General features: G+C 34.3%; 1 protein-coding gene across 5 annotated transcripts in view; it reads left to right on the forward strand.

Annotated features, from left to right (window-relative positions):
- The window catches only part of LOC143249387 (transient-receptor-potential-like protein), a 76,930-nt gene that overhangs the window by 42,914 nt on the left and 15,200 nt on the right, over positions 1-18,816 (forward strand). For all 5 annotated transcript variants that reach the window (XM_076499153.1, XM_076499151.1, XM_076499149.1 and 2 more), the window contains exons 2-6: positions 424-1,233; positions 7,353-7,598; positions 8,603-8,814; positions 12,767-12,900; positions 13,902-14,397. In XM_076499153.1, the coding sequence (XP_076355268.1) occupies positions 532-1,233; positions 7,353-7,598; positions 8,603-8,814; positions 12,767-12,900; positions 13,902-14,397 (1,790 nt within the window). In that variant the 5' untranslated portion in view covers positions 424-531. The remainder of the gene's footprint in view (positions 1-423; positions 1,234-7,352; positions 7,599-8,602; positions 8,815-12,766; positions 12,901-13,901; positions 14,398-18,816) is intronic.

Consider the following 18,816-nt stretch of genomic DNA (forward strand, 5'->3'; position numbering starts at 1 on the left):
CTAAAGGCTGGGATTTGATATCAGTAAAACTTAATTTGTTTTCCATAAAATCTAAGTAAATGCTCGAAACAAACTCATTCTCAAATAAAGCATATTTCTACAACAAACGAATGCTGGAAATTGATGTAAAGAAACGTTTGTTTTTAACGCAAAACTACATACACTAGCTGTTTCACCGCGGGGAATCGAACCCCTGATTTCAGAATTTTAAGTCCAAAATCTTATAGCTGACCCATAGGAAGGAAGGGCAAGATATGTTTGGAGTTATAAAATTTTATATAATTTTATTTGTGTAAATTACTACATATTTAGTCGAATTAGTATTTATGAATATCGTTGACCTAACTCTTAATGATACAATTAGCCATTGGTACAACTAAGTCACGTGACTTATGTTTCGTAATATTTTTTCCCATATTCTAGTGACGAATGGTACAGGTGAGCTGACGAAATGTCATCTAGAGGAGAGACAGTTAGGTCTTGCTAAAGCAATCATAGAAATCCCCAAAGAGAAACACTGTGATTTATGCCATGGACAGTTCCAACGGTTCCATGATGACCAAGTCTTTGGGCCGCAAGAAGAAAGTGAGCATTAAGAGGAAGCACATTCCTATTCCACTGGGACCATTAAAAGACAATCAAACTATGGATCCTAAGGAGCGGACATTCCTGGAAGCAGCCGAGCGGGGCGACAAGCACACCATTATCCGGTGCCTTCAGCCACCTAATCCTGTCAATGTCAACTGTACCAACATTCTAGGTCGCAGCGCAATTCAGATCGCTGTGGACAATGAAAATGTAGAAATAGTAGAGCTTCTTCTGATGCAAGATATGGTAAAGATTGGAGATGCCTTGCTTCACGCCATCCGCGAAGGTGTTTACAAAATCGTGGAGATGTTAATCAACCATCCGAGTATCACAGCAGGCATGTTGTCCAACGACTGGGCTAAGAGTCGTCAGCAGGGCGAAGAGAGCTCAGATTACAGCCCTGATATCTCACCTGTTATCCTTGCTGCCCACTGCAATCAGTTTGAAATATTACAGCTCCTACTGTCCCGAGGAGCGATGATTGAGACACCACATTCTCTGTCCTGTTGTTGTCAGAAATGTGAGGAGGAAATACATACGGACAGTTTACGTTACTCTCTGAGGAAGATCCACACGTACCGAGCTTTAGCTAGTCCAGCCTGGATCTCACTAACCAGCAACGACCCAATTCTCACTGCTTTCAAAGTAATTACATAGTCTTAGAAACTTTTGATGCTCTGTTGTAAACAAAGAAATCTTCCTATAGGTATAGATAATTAGACATAGCCATTAACATAAGTGTATTTGTTTAGTTGAATTAAGAGTGGAAAACTAAACAATACGGAGGATTATATATGAAACTTCTGTTCGTTTAGTTTTGAGAATAAGATTATTTTCGGTAACTTTCGTTTAGTTTCTCTCTGAAGCAATCGTTAAATAGTCTGTTGATTATTTTCCCAAGTTGTTTATCATGAATACAAATTAATGTTGTTTCTTTTACATATTTTTTTCAGGGTAGGAAAAATAAATATTCGTACACGTTAAAAACACGCATAATAGTGTTTCCATTAGACTTTTTCAGTTTATTGATAAGTTGTTAGAAACATTTAAAGTTTGCACATGAGCATGTTTTGATTACATCTTTTCATACTACTAGTTTTAGAAATAGGTAAAGCTCACATATGAGAGTTTTCGATTACATCTTTTCATATTCTTAATCAGTGTTTAGAAACACGTAAAGGACACACAAAGTGAGTAAGTTTCACATAAATTTTTTTCTACCATGCCCCCAGTGACATATCGGTATGTTTGCGAACTTAAAACGCCTGAAACCGGGCTTCAATACCCGTAGAACAAAAAAAACAACATAGAAGCAATTTAGAAACACGTAAACCATAAAAATATGTAGTAAGCATAATTAAAATTTAAGCCTAATCTCTCATTCGATTCACCTCTTGTCATCGAATTATACCAGTTTTGGCAAATTCCACCCCTCGTCAAAAACCCTAGACGAGGGCAACTGGAAAGAACAAGATAAGACTTATAACATATAATATACTGAGCCAGTTTCGACTGAGGTAACTAATACATTATCTTCCTTTTTTATATTTCATATTTGTTTTATCTTAGATGTTATTCCCGGTGTTTGAGAAACCTGAGAAAATATATTAAAATCTGATTATACGTAGAGATACTAAGTTTAATTGAGAGATACGTATGCAACATTTTTTAAATTGAATGTTGTTTTCATAGAATTTTGGATAGTTCCATAATACGTGTTTGGCATCACGATAATCTATATTTGTTTTTTTGTCTCTCAACATGGCTGTGACATTACCATGTGCAGAAAGAATTAATTATTATTCTGCATGCAGTTCAGAACAATAGAAATATGAAAAATCTATAGGTATCGAACATACTTCGCTTACATACTTACTTAAGGTACAAGTGTCGTTTCAATTGTATTATAACCTATTACGTCTTTCTGTGAGTCATTTCATAATTTATATATATATATATATATTTCTATAATATCGAAACGTGTAAATATATATTTAATCTAATACATATACTATCAAATGCATAAAAGACCTTGAACTCAACTGATGCATTTTAATAACACTTGAAGTCACTAAAATAGCATTCAACAAAGACATACTGTCTCCACACATTTTGAAGTTTGTGTGATCTTCAGTTAGCGGAAAATAGACAACAAAAAAATGGAAGAAATTCATGTCGTGCACAATTTAACCTAGAAGTTAGTGAGCAGACAAAATATAAACATTTTAACCCTTGTGAGGAGACATCAAACTACCAGAAAAGTAAAATACCTTTGTCTTGGTTTAAGTTATCGTAAAGATTCATATAGTTGATGGGGAATCAAAGTCGTATTCACATTTTCTCTTACTTTTTTTTAATTTTATCCTCCGATAATTCAGTGGTAAATAAACTTGCAGGCTGATAATCCTAAAACTTTGGTTCTATGCTTACAGTAAGCGTGGCTCAACTAATCCATTACGTAACTTCTCGCTTAAAAACAAACAAGCATTTTTCTCTGAAATTTTCCCACTATTGCAGTTTTCTGATAAATTGATATGTTTTTTAGCAGTTTAAGTCCACAGACAAACTATTATGCCACTGGATGGAATATACTTAATAACACTTTAAACTTTGATAAATACACCAATAAGAATACGTAGTACATTCACATCATACGTGGCTCGAGAGTGGAACTTTCCATGTGAATGAGGGACGATGAATAAGTGAAGGAAGTTAGTTACATGAAATTGAAATAAATGCAAAAACGAAATAAATATATTTTTTTACTTCTTTTTGTATATTTTCAGGAGAAAGTTTATTATTGTTTACCATTGATAAATATTATTTTTGTGTTGAAAGTTTCGTTGTGTTGAACACAATTTGAAACATTCTTAAAATATTCAGCACGTTTTTGTAGGCGGGTTCTTTAGTGTTGTCCAGATAAACTACTTACATTAAAATCGTGTTTCTTGGATACTCCAAAGAATATAAATCTCCCCAAAATATTATTATTATGACCCGATATTTTTTCTTCCCTTTCTCCTTCATTACGTCTCCCGCTGGTCCAGCGGTAAGTCTACGAAGTTACAACGCTAAAATCAGGGGCTCGATTCCCCTCGGTGGACTCAACAGATGGCTTTGCGATAAGAAAACACGCACTCCTTCACTATCGTTGACATGAAAACAATGATTTCAATTGGACGATTGTTTCCATTTGTTTTGAAACGTAGAGATAGTGGTAAATTTATTTACTTAAACAAGAGAAAATATCGGTTACGATATTATACAGGCTTGCTCCAATTATCAGATGTACAAGTAGAGATGAATTTCCTTCTAGCTATACGTAATGCTGTTTCATATTTAAATGAGCATGAAAGTTTATGTACTAGAAATATGCTGAAAACGTTATTTTCATCCACATGTACGTAAGCAATAATCTCAACACTTCTACTAAACTTAAAGCAAGATAATATGATGCTTTCATTCATAAACATTTTATCGGTTTCTTTTCTTTAATAGCTTGAATACAATTATCTTATAAAGAAATTCCTGATACAGTTACAGCTTGACGTGTATTTTTGTTTTAACTGTAATATATTTGTAATTACGAACATCCTTAAAGCTTTGCAATGTAGAAAATAGATAAAATTAAATTAAAGTACTTTTACTGGTTCGTAAAACAGAGATATTAGTTGACTTTGAGTATCAAATTTGTAGGAATATGAAACTTGTTCTTTTTCGGTTTCTTTTGCTAAAACATATTCTAAGTTAAACATTCTTATAGCACTAATATGTTGAATTCAAGTTACTGCATAATTTATTTCTTTTATAATCATATTTTGAATTGCTGTAAGTCTCAAAATGTAAACAGTTTTATTAGTCATTTGTTGTAACATTGTACAGGGAATGTAGAAATACAAAAACCAGTGAAATGTCAGAGAACAATATTTTTTATTTCATCGCCAGACGATGGCACCTAAAACTATTTCAACAGTAATAATAAACATTCCCATTAATTTCTAACTTTCGACAATGCTCTTATTATCTTTATGACGTTACGATGTATTTTCTAATGTTAAGATCCAGAAACAGTTGTTTTTTGTGGCATAATTATCACAAAATCATTGTTTTATTTAACAGAAGAATATAAATAAAAAATCTTTTCACGGTAATATGTAAAATCTGTACTTAAAACGGTCAACGTACGTCGCCTTAGGACTAGCTAGTGATAGACCCATACGCAAAATGTTTGTGAGGGGGATTCTAATTTATTATATCAAAAGTTAACACATACTGTAAGAACCACAATAAACATGCTAGTGCTACGAAGGTTTGCGGGCATATCCCACTTCAGAAAATTTGTGAAAAGTAGGCGTTATGAGATTAAATCTGGAATGAATTTTCTATTAAATAAAGCTTACGCAACTGTATGGCTGTTCACACAAAATTCACAAACATCCAATGAAAAATCAACAAATATAATTTTATTGTAAAACTGAAAGGAAATCTAGACTGTGCATGTTTTATTATAATAAAGCACTGTCCTATTCACATGTCGAGTAGTTATTAATTGTTATATTATATTACTAATTTAAAAACTCTGTGCAACAATAGCATATTAGTCAGCATATACATACATGTATGCGCTACTGAAATAACACGTTAGCATACGCCATTCTTCTGGGATGCTTTACCATAAATAACTAACCTACAATTTCTATGTTGGCAGCAGCGAGTCTGTATTAAAGCTAGAGCACACAGTCTTTCTCGGTTTGTGTACACTTCAATTATTCAACCGGCAAAAAGCAGATGACGAACTTTCACATGAACATAAACTAGATGGCGGTATGTTTTTACATCACAAAAATAGGAAGTTCGGTCGAACTCCCCCCCCCCTCATTCCTGCGTACGTACTTAAGTATGTAACATCATAGAGAGAAACAGAATCTCTGTTAGCAGCAACTCTGAAGAAATCAAGGAATAAGACTAGACCTATTTTAAAACTTTTCAGTATTAATTGGTTTGACATAAATATCCAGTCAGCTGACCCAGAAGAAAATATAGGACTTCTGAGCAGTAACGTATTAAAGTTTTCCACCAATAGGAATTGTCATCTAACCACTCTGTGGGCTAGACATCGTTTCAGCCAAGAGGTATAAAGTTCTTTAGACCAGCGAGGTCGAGAAATGCGCGAATTGCGAATCTTATTTTTTTCACAACAGCTTATCATTGGTTTGTTCATCACATATTCTGTTCACTTCAACTAGTATCCCGCACGTGGATCTGAGGGGGTCAAGTTCAATTTTGACCTCTTCTTCTCTCCTACAATGGTGCTTAGGTTTCAGTTAAAGGGGCGAGCATGTTTTGTGGGGCGGGGATTCGAACCCACGACCTGCAGATTGCAAGTCGAGCGCCCTAACCATCTGGCCTTACTGAACCAGAAAAAAGCTCCACCGTTCGAAAGCACTCGGATTGTAGGGTATCGTATTTTAGTCTCAAATAAATAATGTTTAGATTTGCACTGCCTTCCTAACTATAAACTTCTTGGAAAGAACGGGCCGGGCGGGACTTAATGGCTAGAGTGCTGATCTGAGGATCCGACGGCCCACAGTTTGAACCCGTGATGTGCCACTAAAGACGTTTCGAATTTTCAAATGTTATATAATTGACAGTCAAGCCTTTTATTTGGCTACTAGTACCCAAATAGGTAACAAGTGCAATAATGTCTACCCTCCTGCGGTTAGTAGTTTTAATTAGGGGCAGATATGTCTGAACCTTGGGGTCTCTAACTTGGGCTTTTAACTTCTCTGTCATGTTAGGTGCCGTTAAGATCGAAAATACCAAATATTTTCAAAGAAGTGACAAATACACATTACAATGGATATCCACGAGATTTTCTAAACCTGCTGATTTCTTTATAGTAAGTTGCGCTAGTTTCAAAAAAAATGGTGTCTGTATTTTATCATATTTCGTCCTATTGTTTCAAAACTTTGGCGTATATTTTGTATAACAGTCACTTAAGTTAGATGCAACCGTATTCCTCGGACTTTATTAAATAAAGTTGAAAGAAAAAGATTAATTATATACTCTTAAAGTTTTGATGTAATTATTTTATAATAATTGTTTGTTTGTTTTTGAATTTCGCACAAAGCTGCTCGAGGGCTATCTGTGCTAGCCGTCCCTAATTTAGCAGTGTAAGACTAGAGGGGAGGCAGCTAGTCATCACCACCCACCGTCAACTCTTGGGCGACTCTTTTACCAACGAATAGTGATTGACCGTCACATTATAACGCCCCCACGGCTGAAAGGGTGAGCATGTTTGGCGCGACGGGGATGCAAACCCGTGGCCTTCAGATTACGAGTCACACGCCTTAACACGCTTGGCCATGCCGGGCATTTTATAATAAAACTGCAGGAAAAGACTGAAGACACAAGTAAACACATATAAATTAATTAATTAATAATTAAACTTCATGTTCTTGATTCCGCTTCCATATTTATATTGGAAGTTTTTTAAAAGAATAAAATAGCTCTTTGCTCAGGCTTTGCTGATAATATTAATATTGTTATTACGGCATTTCATTTAATGTAATGGGAGTTATAACATATTGATATAACCTTCTTAATTTATACCGAAAATAAAACAGAGTAATATGTAGTTTTCCTGAAGTCCTAATTTGCCAGTGTTTCCATTTTTCACCAAAGTGAATATATTAGAACATATTTCATTATTTTCATTTAACTCCGATGGTTTTATCGACGTTCTTCTCTTACCTACTCCTTAGCTCTCCTGGGAATTGGAACACTTAGCAATGCGTGAGAACGAGTTTAAGGAAATTTATCTGGAGCTGAGTGATCAATGTAAGTGTTACTCCTGCGATCTCCTAGACCTATGTAGGAGCACGGAGGAGGTAATCGCCGTTTTGAATAAGCAGTCTGACTCGGACTCTGAAGACGACGAGGACGAAGAAAACTCAGACAAATTAACCCTAGCTCGTTTAAAGTTAGCACTAAAATATGAACAAAAACAGGTAGGTTTGTAAAGGGGAAACTAACCATAACTTGTCTGAAGCTAGCACTAAAATATGAACAAAAACAGAAAGGTTTGTAAAGGAAAAACTAATTCTAGCTCGTTTAAAGTTGGCAGTAAAATATGAACAAAAGCAGGTACGTTTCTAAAGAGGAAACTAACTCTAGCTTCTCTAAAGTTATCACTAAAATGGAAAAAAAAGCAACTAGGTTTGTAAAAAGAAAACTGCCTGGAATTGTTAATTAGGTTTCATATGCAGGCGATTTCGAACATTAGGCTATGTTAAAAGAATGTTGTGACATCTTGAGTTGTTACTGAGGTGATCACGAGATGTTACATGGTAAACTAACTTAATAGAAGTGCGTGATATGCTATGCTGTTAAACAACAAATAAGATTAGGAGTGAAAAGTGCAGATGTGAAATACCATTAATGTGTTGAGTGACAATAAGAATTTCTTTATCAGTTTGTTAAACTTATACAAGTTTAAATTTTTTATATTATTATCACAATACTTGATAAAATAACGTGAAAATGTAAGAGAACAATACAGATCATTTATTGTAACGAACTATTGATTACTATCTTAAAATGGGTTTTAAAATCTGAACAATTATTTTAACACTTAAGTTTTTGAAACAATCCAGTATTTATCCTTAATCGGTTAAAATCATTTTCTTAATACAGGAGAGAGAATAGGTAAAGGAAAAATAACTTATGCCATACTTTTTCAAACCGAAAATGATAGAATTTCCCGGTGGTTGCCAGTAAAACTGAGGTATTATAAAGCTAAACCTTGGGTTTCTATATCCCATAAAGGCACAGCATATCTAGCCCATTGTGTAGCTCCATGCTTAACAAAAAAATAGACAAAATGAAATGACAGAAGATAGGAATACCATCCTTCACAAGTCATTATTTAAAGTTAAGTATTTTGCCGCAGAACTTTAAAATACATTATCAAAATCATATATACTTATTTATTAGTCTTTCTCAAAATTACCAGTTTATAGCGCACCCTAACTGTCAGCAACTGCTAACATCCATCTGGTACGAAGGCTTACCTGTCTGGCGACGGTGGAACGGTGTGATGAAGATTTTTATGTGTTTTGGATTGATTGCCTGTATGCCCCTGATAGCGCTCTATTACTTGACGTTTCCTAGGTCCAAATTAGGTCGTATCGTCCGATCACCCTTTATGAAATTTATCTATCACAGGTACGTATTTTTTGTTATTGTTATTTTGTTGAATATACTTGTATTTTTTGTTATTGTTATTTTGTGGAGTATACTTGTATTTTTTGTTATTGTTATTTTGTGGAGTATACTTGTATTTTTTGTTATTGTTATTTTGTGGAGTATACTTGTATTTTTTGTTATTGTTATTTTGTGGAGTATACTTGTGTTTTATATTTTTACAATTAAAGCTCAACTTAGACACATCGCATTATATTGGACTAAACATCTCATATTTTGTTGCAATTTTGCGAAAAATAAAATCTAATGCATTTTCATTATAAATATTACTTTATACACTGATGTGAGAGGCTTCTAAATTTTGTGTGTCCTGGTTGACTTCAATAAAAGTCGGAATTAGACTTATTTTTCAAATATAAAATAGACTCATAACTAATATTTATAAAATAGCCACGTAATATTAATATTTATTTTATTCTCATTTGTTCATTTGTTTATATTTCTAAAATATTAGTTATCAGTTGCTTATATTAAAAAGAGTTGATAACAACAAATCCGAAGAAGGATCGTTGCCTAATCGTTAACATGTTGGCCTGCTGATCGAAATGGCCAAAGTTCGAACCGTAATATTCTGCCGAATACACTCAAATATTTTAGAATAATCATGATAATCAATTCCGCTAGTTGGTTAATAGTAATTGTGTACACGGCGAATGCTGCTGACTGATTGCCTTTCCTGTGGACAGTAGTTATATATTGATTATGCATATGCCTCACCCATTCATGGGATCCCTAATCTGGCCGTTTAGCCCTTGTTCAGCCCTTTACATAATTGAAAATACCAACTACCATTACAAATATCTGAGTTAACTTCTAGTGCATTGAAAACGCCCTGAATTTACCTGGTTTACAGATTCATAAATATACAATTACTGAAAGATTGTCTTATTTGAAAATATGTGGAACGTAAAATAATAAGGTTTTATCTGGTTTAGATATTTGTAGAATATGAACATATAGTGTTTCTCTAGTTTAACGTGCGTGGATTAAAAAAAAAAAGATTTATAATGCTTAAATATAAGGAAAAGATTTATTTTATAGTTTCATTGATTGACAGGAATATATAACTAACAAAATTAGAATAGTAATTCTTGATTATGAGAAATCCAGTTGAATTAAAAATGTATATCAGAAAAACAGTTGAAAAACTGACAAACACAACACCAACATAATTTCTAAAATACAATGCAACAACTGCCACGACTTCTATATTGGAGAGACAAGCAGAAAAATGGAAACTAGATTCAAAGAACAAAAAAAACACCTTCACACGTTTTTGAATAATGCAATTCAAATAAACACAACATATCTATAGAACACACCCAGATTTTAAGTAGGGAAACAGATATAAACAAACGGAAAATTAAAGAAGCCCTACTTATACAACAACTAAAACCAAAATTAAACCAATATAAAGGAACACGTTTATACATATACTAATTAATAACCTATCATCCACCTGCATCGTCCCCTACAATCTCGTATCCGTTTATACTCTCGTCCCTAAGACATGCATCCGTCAACGGTCACATTCAAACTCTCTCTTGAGCTGAAGATGACCTAGGAAGGTCAAAACGTTGTTCTCTCCTTATCAATATAATTGTTAATACCCATACCAGCCGTTCTGAGATACAAAATTAGAATAGAATGTGTTTTTGGCCGGCATGTCTTCTTCTACCAGCTGTAAGTAATTCCAATGGAAGGTAGCTTTAACCCGCACGTTTACCTTATACTTCTGATTACCGATAGAAGTATAGAAGTAATTAAGTTAGAAACAGTAATTAGAGTCCCTCCTATAGAACATTTTAACCTAAGACTTAAACAATTAAATATCAAACTATCAGCTATTCTTGTAAAAGGACTGTTTACAGTGACATTTGAATCTTGATATATTGTTGTATAACATAATCATCGAAACGTTAGTTATGCAACATTTTATTCTCTAAATGCGCGTGTAATGCTTCCACTTACATTTATTCTCCCATCGACCACGTGTTCACCAGTAACCTCGATATTGTAAGTTATGAATATTTACAGCTACTAAGAAGTAAATGTCCCAAATTCCTTGAATTTTCAAAAATCATTTGGACAGACACTATGAAAGTAATCGGTATGACCCAGTAAGAGAGATCACTTGAAGGTAATCCTATTTAGAAACTGTGCAAGTAAAATTAAAAGATAATCAATAAATGCATAGCGTAATTTAAACAACTATTCACAATAATGAACATATTATGGGTAAGTTATTGAACATTTAGATTATTCACGTAACAGATATCTCATCAGAAACAAGTTAAAGCTTTGTTTTCATTCAAGAAAAGTTTTAATGAAAACAACTAAAGGTGACTTAAATTAACTTAAACCTTCAGATAAGGAACTTTTTAAAGATGTTAAAACTGATACGGTCCTGCATGGCCAGGTGGTTAAGGCACTCAACTCATAATCCGAAGGTCGCGGTTTCGAATTCCACTCGCACCAAATATGCTCGCTCTTTCAACCGTGTGGGCGTTATAATGTTACTGTCAATCCAACTGTACGTTGGTAAAAGAGTAACCCAAGAGTTAGCGGTGAGTTATGATTATTGGCTGCCTTTCCTTCTAGTCCTACCTTGCTAAATTAGGAGCGGCTAGTGCAGATAGCCTTCGTGTAGCTTTGCACAAAATTCAAAACAAGCCAAAATTCCTCGGAATAACCTTTAGAATAGTAGAGAACAACTCTAGTGAACTGATCATTGATTTTAACTCATGTTAGTTTGAGTTACTATTGTATATAGTTACAATAATATGACATCATATTACCTTTTGATGATTACCGTCTTTGCCACATTCCAACCACACTATCTTTCCTTTTTGAATACTATTATTTTTAGCGAACACTCTATTTCCAAGAGGCGTATCATGCTTTCTTTTCCCCTTTTACAGAAAGTTTAATGTAATTTACTACTTCTAACTCTATGTATTTGTTACAGAGGGAACTTAAACTGAGAGTGGTTTTGTTAGGCGAACCACGTATTATGTTTAGCTTGCTGTTTCATTTAATATTAGTATGTTGCTACTGAATGGGCTGTAATAGGAACGAGGAACGAGCATGTTATGTTAACTTCACGTTTTAGAGATAATTTTCTAGTGCAACAGTAGCACGAGCAGAAAGCTAACGTTTCCGTGTCCCTTAGATACGGAACATTATGTTATCCATTTATTTTACTTTCATGAATAATATTGGTTATACTGTTGTAGAACCGAACTGTGCTACATGTTTTCTATTCCTTTTGGTTTAAAAATTAGGTTCACAATTTTTTTATAGTTCCCCGGGTTGAGACGTCACATTGCTCGAGCAAGTTTCAAATTTTAACTTGTCAATGGTCTTCACTGCCCATTGGCCGACTTATCTGACAAACACCAATCAGTGTTTTCTTACGTCAAAAACTTAAAATTGTATTACCATATTCAAAACAGCGTAAGAACTTAGGGAAGTATATTTTTCTATACACTTTCAGCAGACTTTACCAGATTTTATTCAGTAAGAGTGTAATTTCAATTACGTTTGTTTTTTGGATTTCGCGCATAGCTACACGAAGGCTATCTGCGCTAGCCGTCCCTAACTTAGCAGTGTAGGACTAGAGGAAAGGCAGCTAGTCATCACCACCCACTGCCAACTCTTGAGCTACTCTTTTACCAACGAATAGTGGGATTAACAGTCACATTATAACGCCTCCACGGCTAAAAGGGCAAGCATGTTCCGTGTGACGAGGATTTGAACCCACGCCCCTCTGATTACGAGTCGAATGCCTTAACCACCTGGCTATACCGCACGACAAAAGTTTGAGAAACGCTGTTTTACGTGGTAAATCATCTTGAAGAATTAGTTTCGTTTGCTTGTTTATCGAGTCAGACGAACGTGTTTTCTTTTCCAGTGCCTCGTTTGGATTTTTTCTTTTACTGCTGGTTCTAGCCTCCACACGTCTCGAGGGGTCCGAGCGGTCAAAGCAGAATATTCGTGGACCTCCTCCATCCTTGATCGAGTGGTTGGTCTTCTTTTGGGTCACAGGTAAGGTGATGGATCTTTTCCTTTTTTATGGTATTAGCGTATTACTAAATAAAAATATTGATATAAACATTTTGAACCTCAGTATACATTTTGCTTGTTTCGTCTACCATAGCCCTTTTTGTGGAATAACTTAATGGTTAATGTAGCTGACTGACAATACGAAAGTTTCGTGTACACTTTAGCTGTTGGCGCATTAAATTAAAAGTCAATCTTGCGATACAGGTAAAGGTAACCGCTTTAGGCGGTTGTTACTGACGGCTATCTGCCTTATCTCTGGTCTGTAATTCAAAGTTACGGACGAATTTACCTGAACCATAAGTGTGTTTGACTGGTTGAGAAACACTGATCTAGAAGTTACACTTAATAATGGTGAACTTCCAAGGTCAAATAAATGTGGATAATGTGACAGTATTATTCACAATGTTTTCTTCTAGTCAGCATTGTTGGCAACAAACAATTCGTTGAATAAGCAGGAATTGTTGCGAAAAACATGCTGCAGTTTATGATACTTTCCACTTGACGATATTTTAGTCCCATATGTTATAGAATATACGCAGTAAAAACATTATTGTCTAGCTCTAATTTCATGGCATATTGTCAGATCAGGTTAACTTACCTACAGTTTAGCCACTAGAAAAGATATAAATTTTAATCACGTGTTTTATATTGCACCTTGACTCTTGAATCTTTTGATCTGCTAACCGTTAGGCACGACCGACCAACAAATATGACTTTATTGCTTGAATATTCAGGGGTAATTTCACTTTCAGACCATCGTTTAATTCGGATCATTGTTACGGTATATTCTATTTATCCACTTAAAAACTCAGCCTTAGATTTGATGACCTAATTTTGTTGGTATTTAAAAACAACATTTGCGTCGACTTGGTAATCTAGATACTTTTATCGGTTTTTTTATGAACACAACTCTTATAGTCAGTTTCTATAATAAAAAGGAATGTGGATGAACACCTAATTATCAGTTTCTGTTTACATTCTAGGAATGGTTTGGGCGGAATGTAAACAACTGTGGGAGGAAGGAATCAAGGCCTATGTCCGACAGTGGTGGAACTGGTTAGACTTTATCATGTTGTCTCTCTTCCTTACCGCTTTCTCCCTCAGGGCAATGTCCTTCTTCCTGATCCAGAGCGAACAGTATGGGCCTCGAATACTGGAACGTGCTCGCTGGCCCAACAACGATCCCACTCTCATTGCTGAAGGCGTGTTTGCCATGGCTAACGTTTTTAGCTTCGCAAGGATCATCTACCTGTTTCAGACTAACCCTCATCTCGGACCTCTACAGATCTCGCTAGGATGTATGATCATTGACATAGCCAAGTTTCTATTCATCTTCTTTTTAGTACTGACGTCCTTCGCCTGTGGTCTGAATCAGCTCTATTGGTACTACGATATTGACAGTGAAGTTTGCGACACTAAAGTGGTCGGTGGTGAGAACGTCACTGTTAGCTGTCAGCGCAATACAGATGCTTTCATAACGTAAGTTCGAATTTTTAATTTTCTCAACGAAGTAATCTAGGACTTTCTGGGAGTGAAGTTATTCTAAAAAAGGAGCTTTTACCCTCCAAACAATAATAATAAAAATTAAATTATTTCAGCCAAGGTTTCACTATCGTTACTTCATCAGGACTAGTAGTACAAGAACTCTGGTACTACACTGAAGCTACTGTCTATGTGTTCATGTTAATCGATGTTTGGAGTGAAACCGTTTTCTTTTTCCTGATTGTTGGGCTTTATTGATTAGTTGTAGGATATAACTAGGCTTACGTAAAGCTATGAATGTTATGAAATAAGGTCTTATAAATGAAAATGGCGTATAGCAGTTTGTGAATTTATTTTAATAGTACAATGATTAAAAGATAGAAGTCGGTTATTAAAACAACCAGACTTCTTACTGGTGATTCGATTTTTGTGTTAACTGTTTTTTGTGGTCGCAAAAGGAAAACGACAATCGAATTATTTAACAGCTCATCATACTCCAACCAAGAATTATATGCCCTTTAATATCACGCATTTTCTACCTAGCCAAGTTTATTGCATTCGATCGTAGTAATGAAGAAGAGTTACAATTATTAATTATTTATGCTCACCTTAAAAATAATAAGAGCTTTTTTTTAATAATTATATTTGAAATCAGTACTAGATCATTTATATGAGGTATGCATTGCCTGTATTAGTACTCGTTTTTCTTTTATAGAACAACTTAAATCTTTGATCCATTTAGTAACTATCTGAACGCACTAACTGATTCTTTCAGTTTTATCTGCACCCGCCAACTCTTTCAGTAACTATCGTTGCGCTTAGAATCTCATTTTTGTTAGCATTTTTATTCTATATCAACCACGATTTCACTCTTTTCAGGATGTGTTAGTTTTGTTCTACAATTCTCAGTGTTTCAGCTTTTGCTGTTACTTTTCCTTCTCCCTTCTATGTTTATGCTAATTTTCTATATTTTTTTTCAGCTTATATTATCTCATTTCCTTTGTTTTAGATTACCTGAACATTGATTGTGATTATTTTACAAGATAACTTTAGATTTTCTAGTCATGTTCTACTCCTTCTTTATTTTTGTTTTTTCTCATTCTAGTTCAGGTGTTTTAAAACTCTAGTTGAAAAATGTTGCTAAATGTTTTCTTTGTGAAAAAGCACTTCTTCGCTGGAACTAACTGCATAACATGAATGGTAATATAAAACCTTTTTTCAGTAGGTTTTTTGTTGAATAATGAACGAAATTATACATTTTGTTTAAGTGGCAAATTACTTTGCACCATTTAAATTATTTAATTTTTTATGTTATTCCTTTGTCATTTTGTAGTATTCTGATATTTCTCTCCAGTGACTCAGCGATAAGTATGAGGACTTATAGTACCACAATTTGGGTTTGATCTTTCTTGTGGGCTCAGTTCCAGTTTTCCGCTGTGCAACATAGCATTTAAAATACACAAACTTATTTTCTGTAATATTTCAGGTTTATTGTTGTTCGACACGCCAAGCCTTTGTTTTTTAACACTCCTACGAAAAGTGGGGCCTAATAGGCCCCAGAGCAACTTGAAAGGTTATTAATATTAGGCTAATAATTTTGTATTTAAATGAAATTGTCATTTAAATCCATTAATGAATGGATTAACGAGATTTCCACTTTCCCTATCTACTATCTAGCGAAACCACAGCCAGGGGAACGGGCTTAAAGAAATCAGGACTAGAAACGTCTTTTCGTAGGAGTGTTAAATTGTCTTTACATTTCCACTTTATCTTTTGGTTGTTTTGTTTTTCTTGTGTGATAGTACTTGATGATTTATGAAAGCTCTTTCTTTTGGTTTTTAACCTTGAACTATAAAGCCCTCTAGGAATAACATATAGATTTTATTAAGTTATTTATTTTTTAACAGTGTTATTTCTCATCTCATTGGTTTTAATCTTTATAAAGAATAATTACATGTGCATTACAAATTTACCTGATTAAATTTGTTGTTCATACAGTTGAACTCGCAGTTAAGATCCTCGATGGAACTTTTGTGCCCAGGCAAATCCAAAAGTTGCAATGAACAACATAGCTCGTAATTTACTGGACACTTTTGACGATGTTATCGTGTGAGCACGCATCTTGGGAATGTTTATCCACTCTTAAAAATATAAAAAAAATCTTTGTTTTATTTAAATCAAAAGCGCATGATTTTTCAAACACAGGTCTAGACGTGTGTTCAGTGGTTTGTTTGTTTTTTAGAATTTCGCACAAAGCTACACGAGGGCTATCTGTGCTAGCCGTTCCCTAATTTAGCAGTGTAAGACTAGAGGGAAGGCAGCTAGTCATCACCACCCACCGCCAACTCTTGGGCTACTTTTTTACCAACGAATAGTGGGATTGACCGTTACATTATAACGCCCCCACGGCTGGAAGGGCGAGCATGTTTGGCGAACGCGGATGCGAACCCGCGACCCTCAGATTACGAGTCCACGCCTTAACGCGCTTGGCCATGTGTTCAGTGGTTTTAGAAATATATAACACTGAATGAGGATATGTAATATTGGAGTCAAGCGAGAAAGAATGTAAAGTTCTGTGTTAAGTGTTCTACATCACCAATTCTAAAAATAATTTCGTCCCCAAGCTGTCAGTCCACAAAGTTTGTTTCTTTTTGTCAAACGATTTCCACTTGTTTAGAAATTGGACAAGAAGCTACTTCTTGTCTGCTAAGTTACAAACATGTTAGCTAGTTGTAGAAAGTATGTGCTGAGTTTTATTTATCCGGCAAAGGAGGCATATGGATGAGATTATTACATTTTTCACCACAACTCTGTTTACACAAATGGTTGTTTGCGATGTGTCCGCCGTGAACTCTGAATTTTCGTGCTATAAATGCCTTCAAGCTTACTACTGAGCCACCAACGGAAGATTATCTTAAGAAATTTCGATAAAATATTGGTAATACCATTTTCAAACTGACGGCATATGTGTGATTCATGGTTGAAGTAGTCACTCAGCAACTTTAGGTGTAACTATTCTTTACTGTAAAACTGTCAAGCAGAAGGTGTGAAACCAAGTCATCAACATCCATAACCTATACGATTAGCGGAAGTGGCTCTCAGTTTGATAATGTGCCAACAGCAGAAAGTGCTGGGAGTTCAAAGCGTTATGTGGCTGGCTCGAACCTTCGATCTTCCGATTTGCAGCAGAGCACGCTAACCATTAGGCTCTTTCAATAAAGTATTTAATTATTTCGACAAAAAACTCCTGTTCCTCCAAATTATTAAACACCTCGATCAACTGTTAATAGTGGATGAAAAGTACTGATTTCTAAGCGAATTTGAAAGAGATAGGGATTTAAAAACTACCACTAGTCAACTATAGTGCGAGATTTCAAAATTAGATAAGTTTTAACGTAATTTTTTTTACGCCACTATATTACCTAGCTCGTTAATAAACTGTAATAAAGATAAGTTTACGCTAAGTTTTAAGTTTCAAGAATGAAGTTATGGATTAAAATTGTCATCGAGTTCATATGTATGAAAATTACCATTAAAAATTTATTAATTTTGAGAAAAATGTCTCGTATGCTACTAGTATATCCATCTTTATACACTGATACCATATGGTGATATATTTTGATTAAGTTCAAAAGGGAAAGGTAATATTAGCTCGAGGATAATTTAAAATATACCTTAATAAATGAAGTAGTCTTTTATTTTATGGATAAATGCTTCTTGTATCTTTCAAGTAATCTTTAAGGCCTACGAATCTTCAGTTCTAGTGTGAAACGGTCTAGTGATACCCTAATTATATTATATATAGAACATTGGTAGTGAGGAAATAGTGAGTAACAAATTAATCATTCAATCATATCTCTTAACTCGTAACCAACCTTTCAGAGCCTCACAAAGATTAAAAAACATATAAACAGTGAAGTGTTGTTGAATTTATTATAACAAAAACAAGGTTCAGTTGATAATAGTTATTACAAACTTATTACTTCTTGTTTCTCACAGAATGGTATGATTTATTACTGGGCAACTGTTTGTTTTAAGTTTATCATTGAAATCACATATTTGTTAAGTATATTATTTAGAAAAGTATAGATAATATGACATTACCTCAGTAGTAAATTATTTATTTTAAAATTTAATAACTTTAAGTTTAACATTGTTTATTTGAACCACAACTTTAGTCCTAATTCCGTCATTCTCTTTTATTTTGTTTTTTAACCGTAAGCCATTTTCAGAACTGCATAAGTTCTTCTGTTCAACGTTAAGACTAGTTAGTACCAGGTTTTAGAGATTAAAGAAATCAATTTTGTATGAAATTTATAAATTATTTGTCACTTATAAAGAGCTTAATGCCTGGATATTTGTTTAGTAATAGTAGGGCTTTATTTGAGCAAACTTTACACAAAACCGCTTTCACAC

This window comes from Tachypleus tridentatus, chromosome 4, assembly GCF_004210375.1.
Source record: "Tachypleus tridentatus isolate NWPU-2018 chromosome 4, ASM421037v1, whole genome shotgun sequence".
NCBI classification, from domain to species: Eukaryota; Metazoa; Arthropoda; class Merostomata; order Xiphosura; family Limulidae; genus Tachypleus; species Tachypleus tridentatus.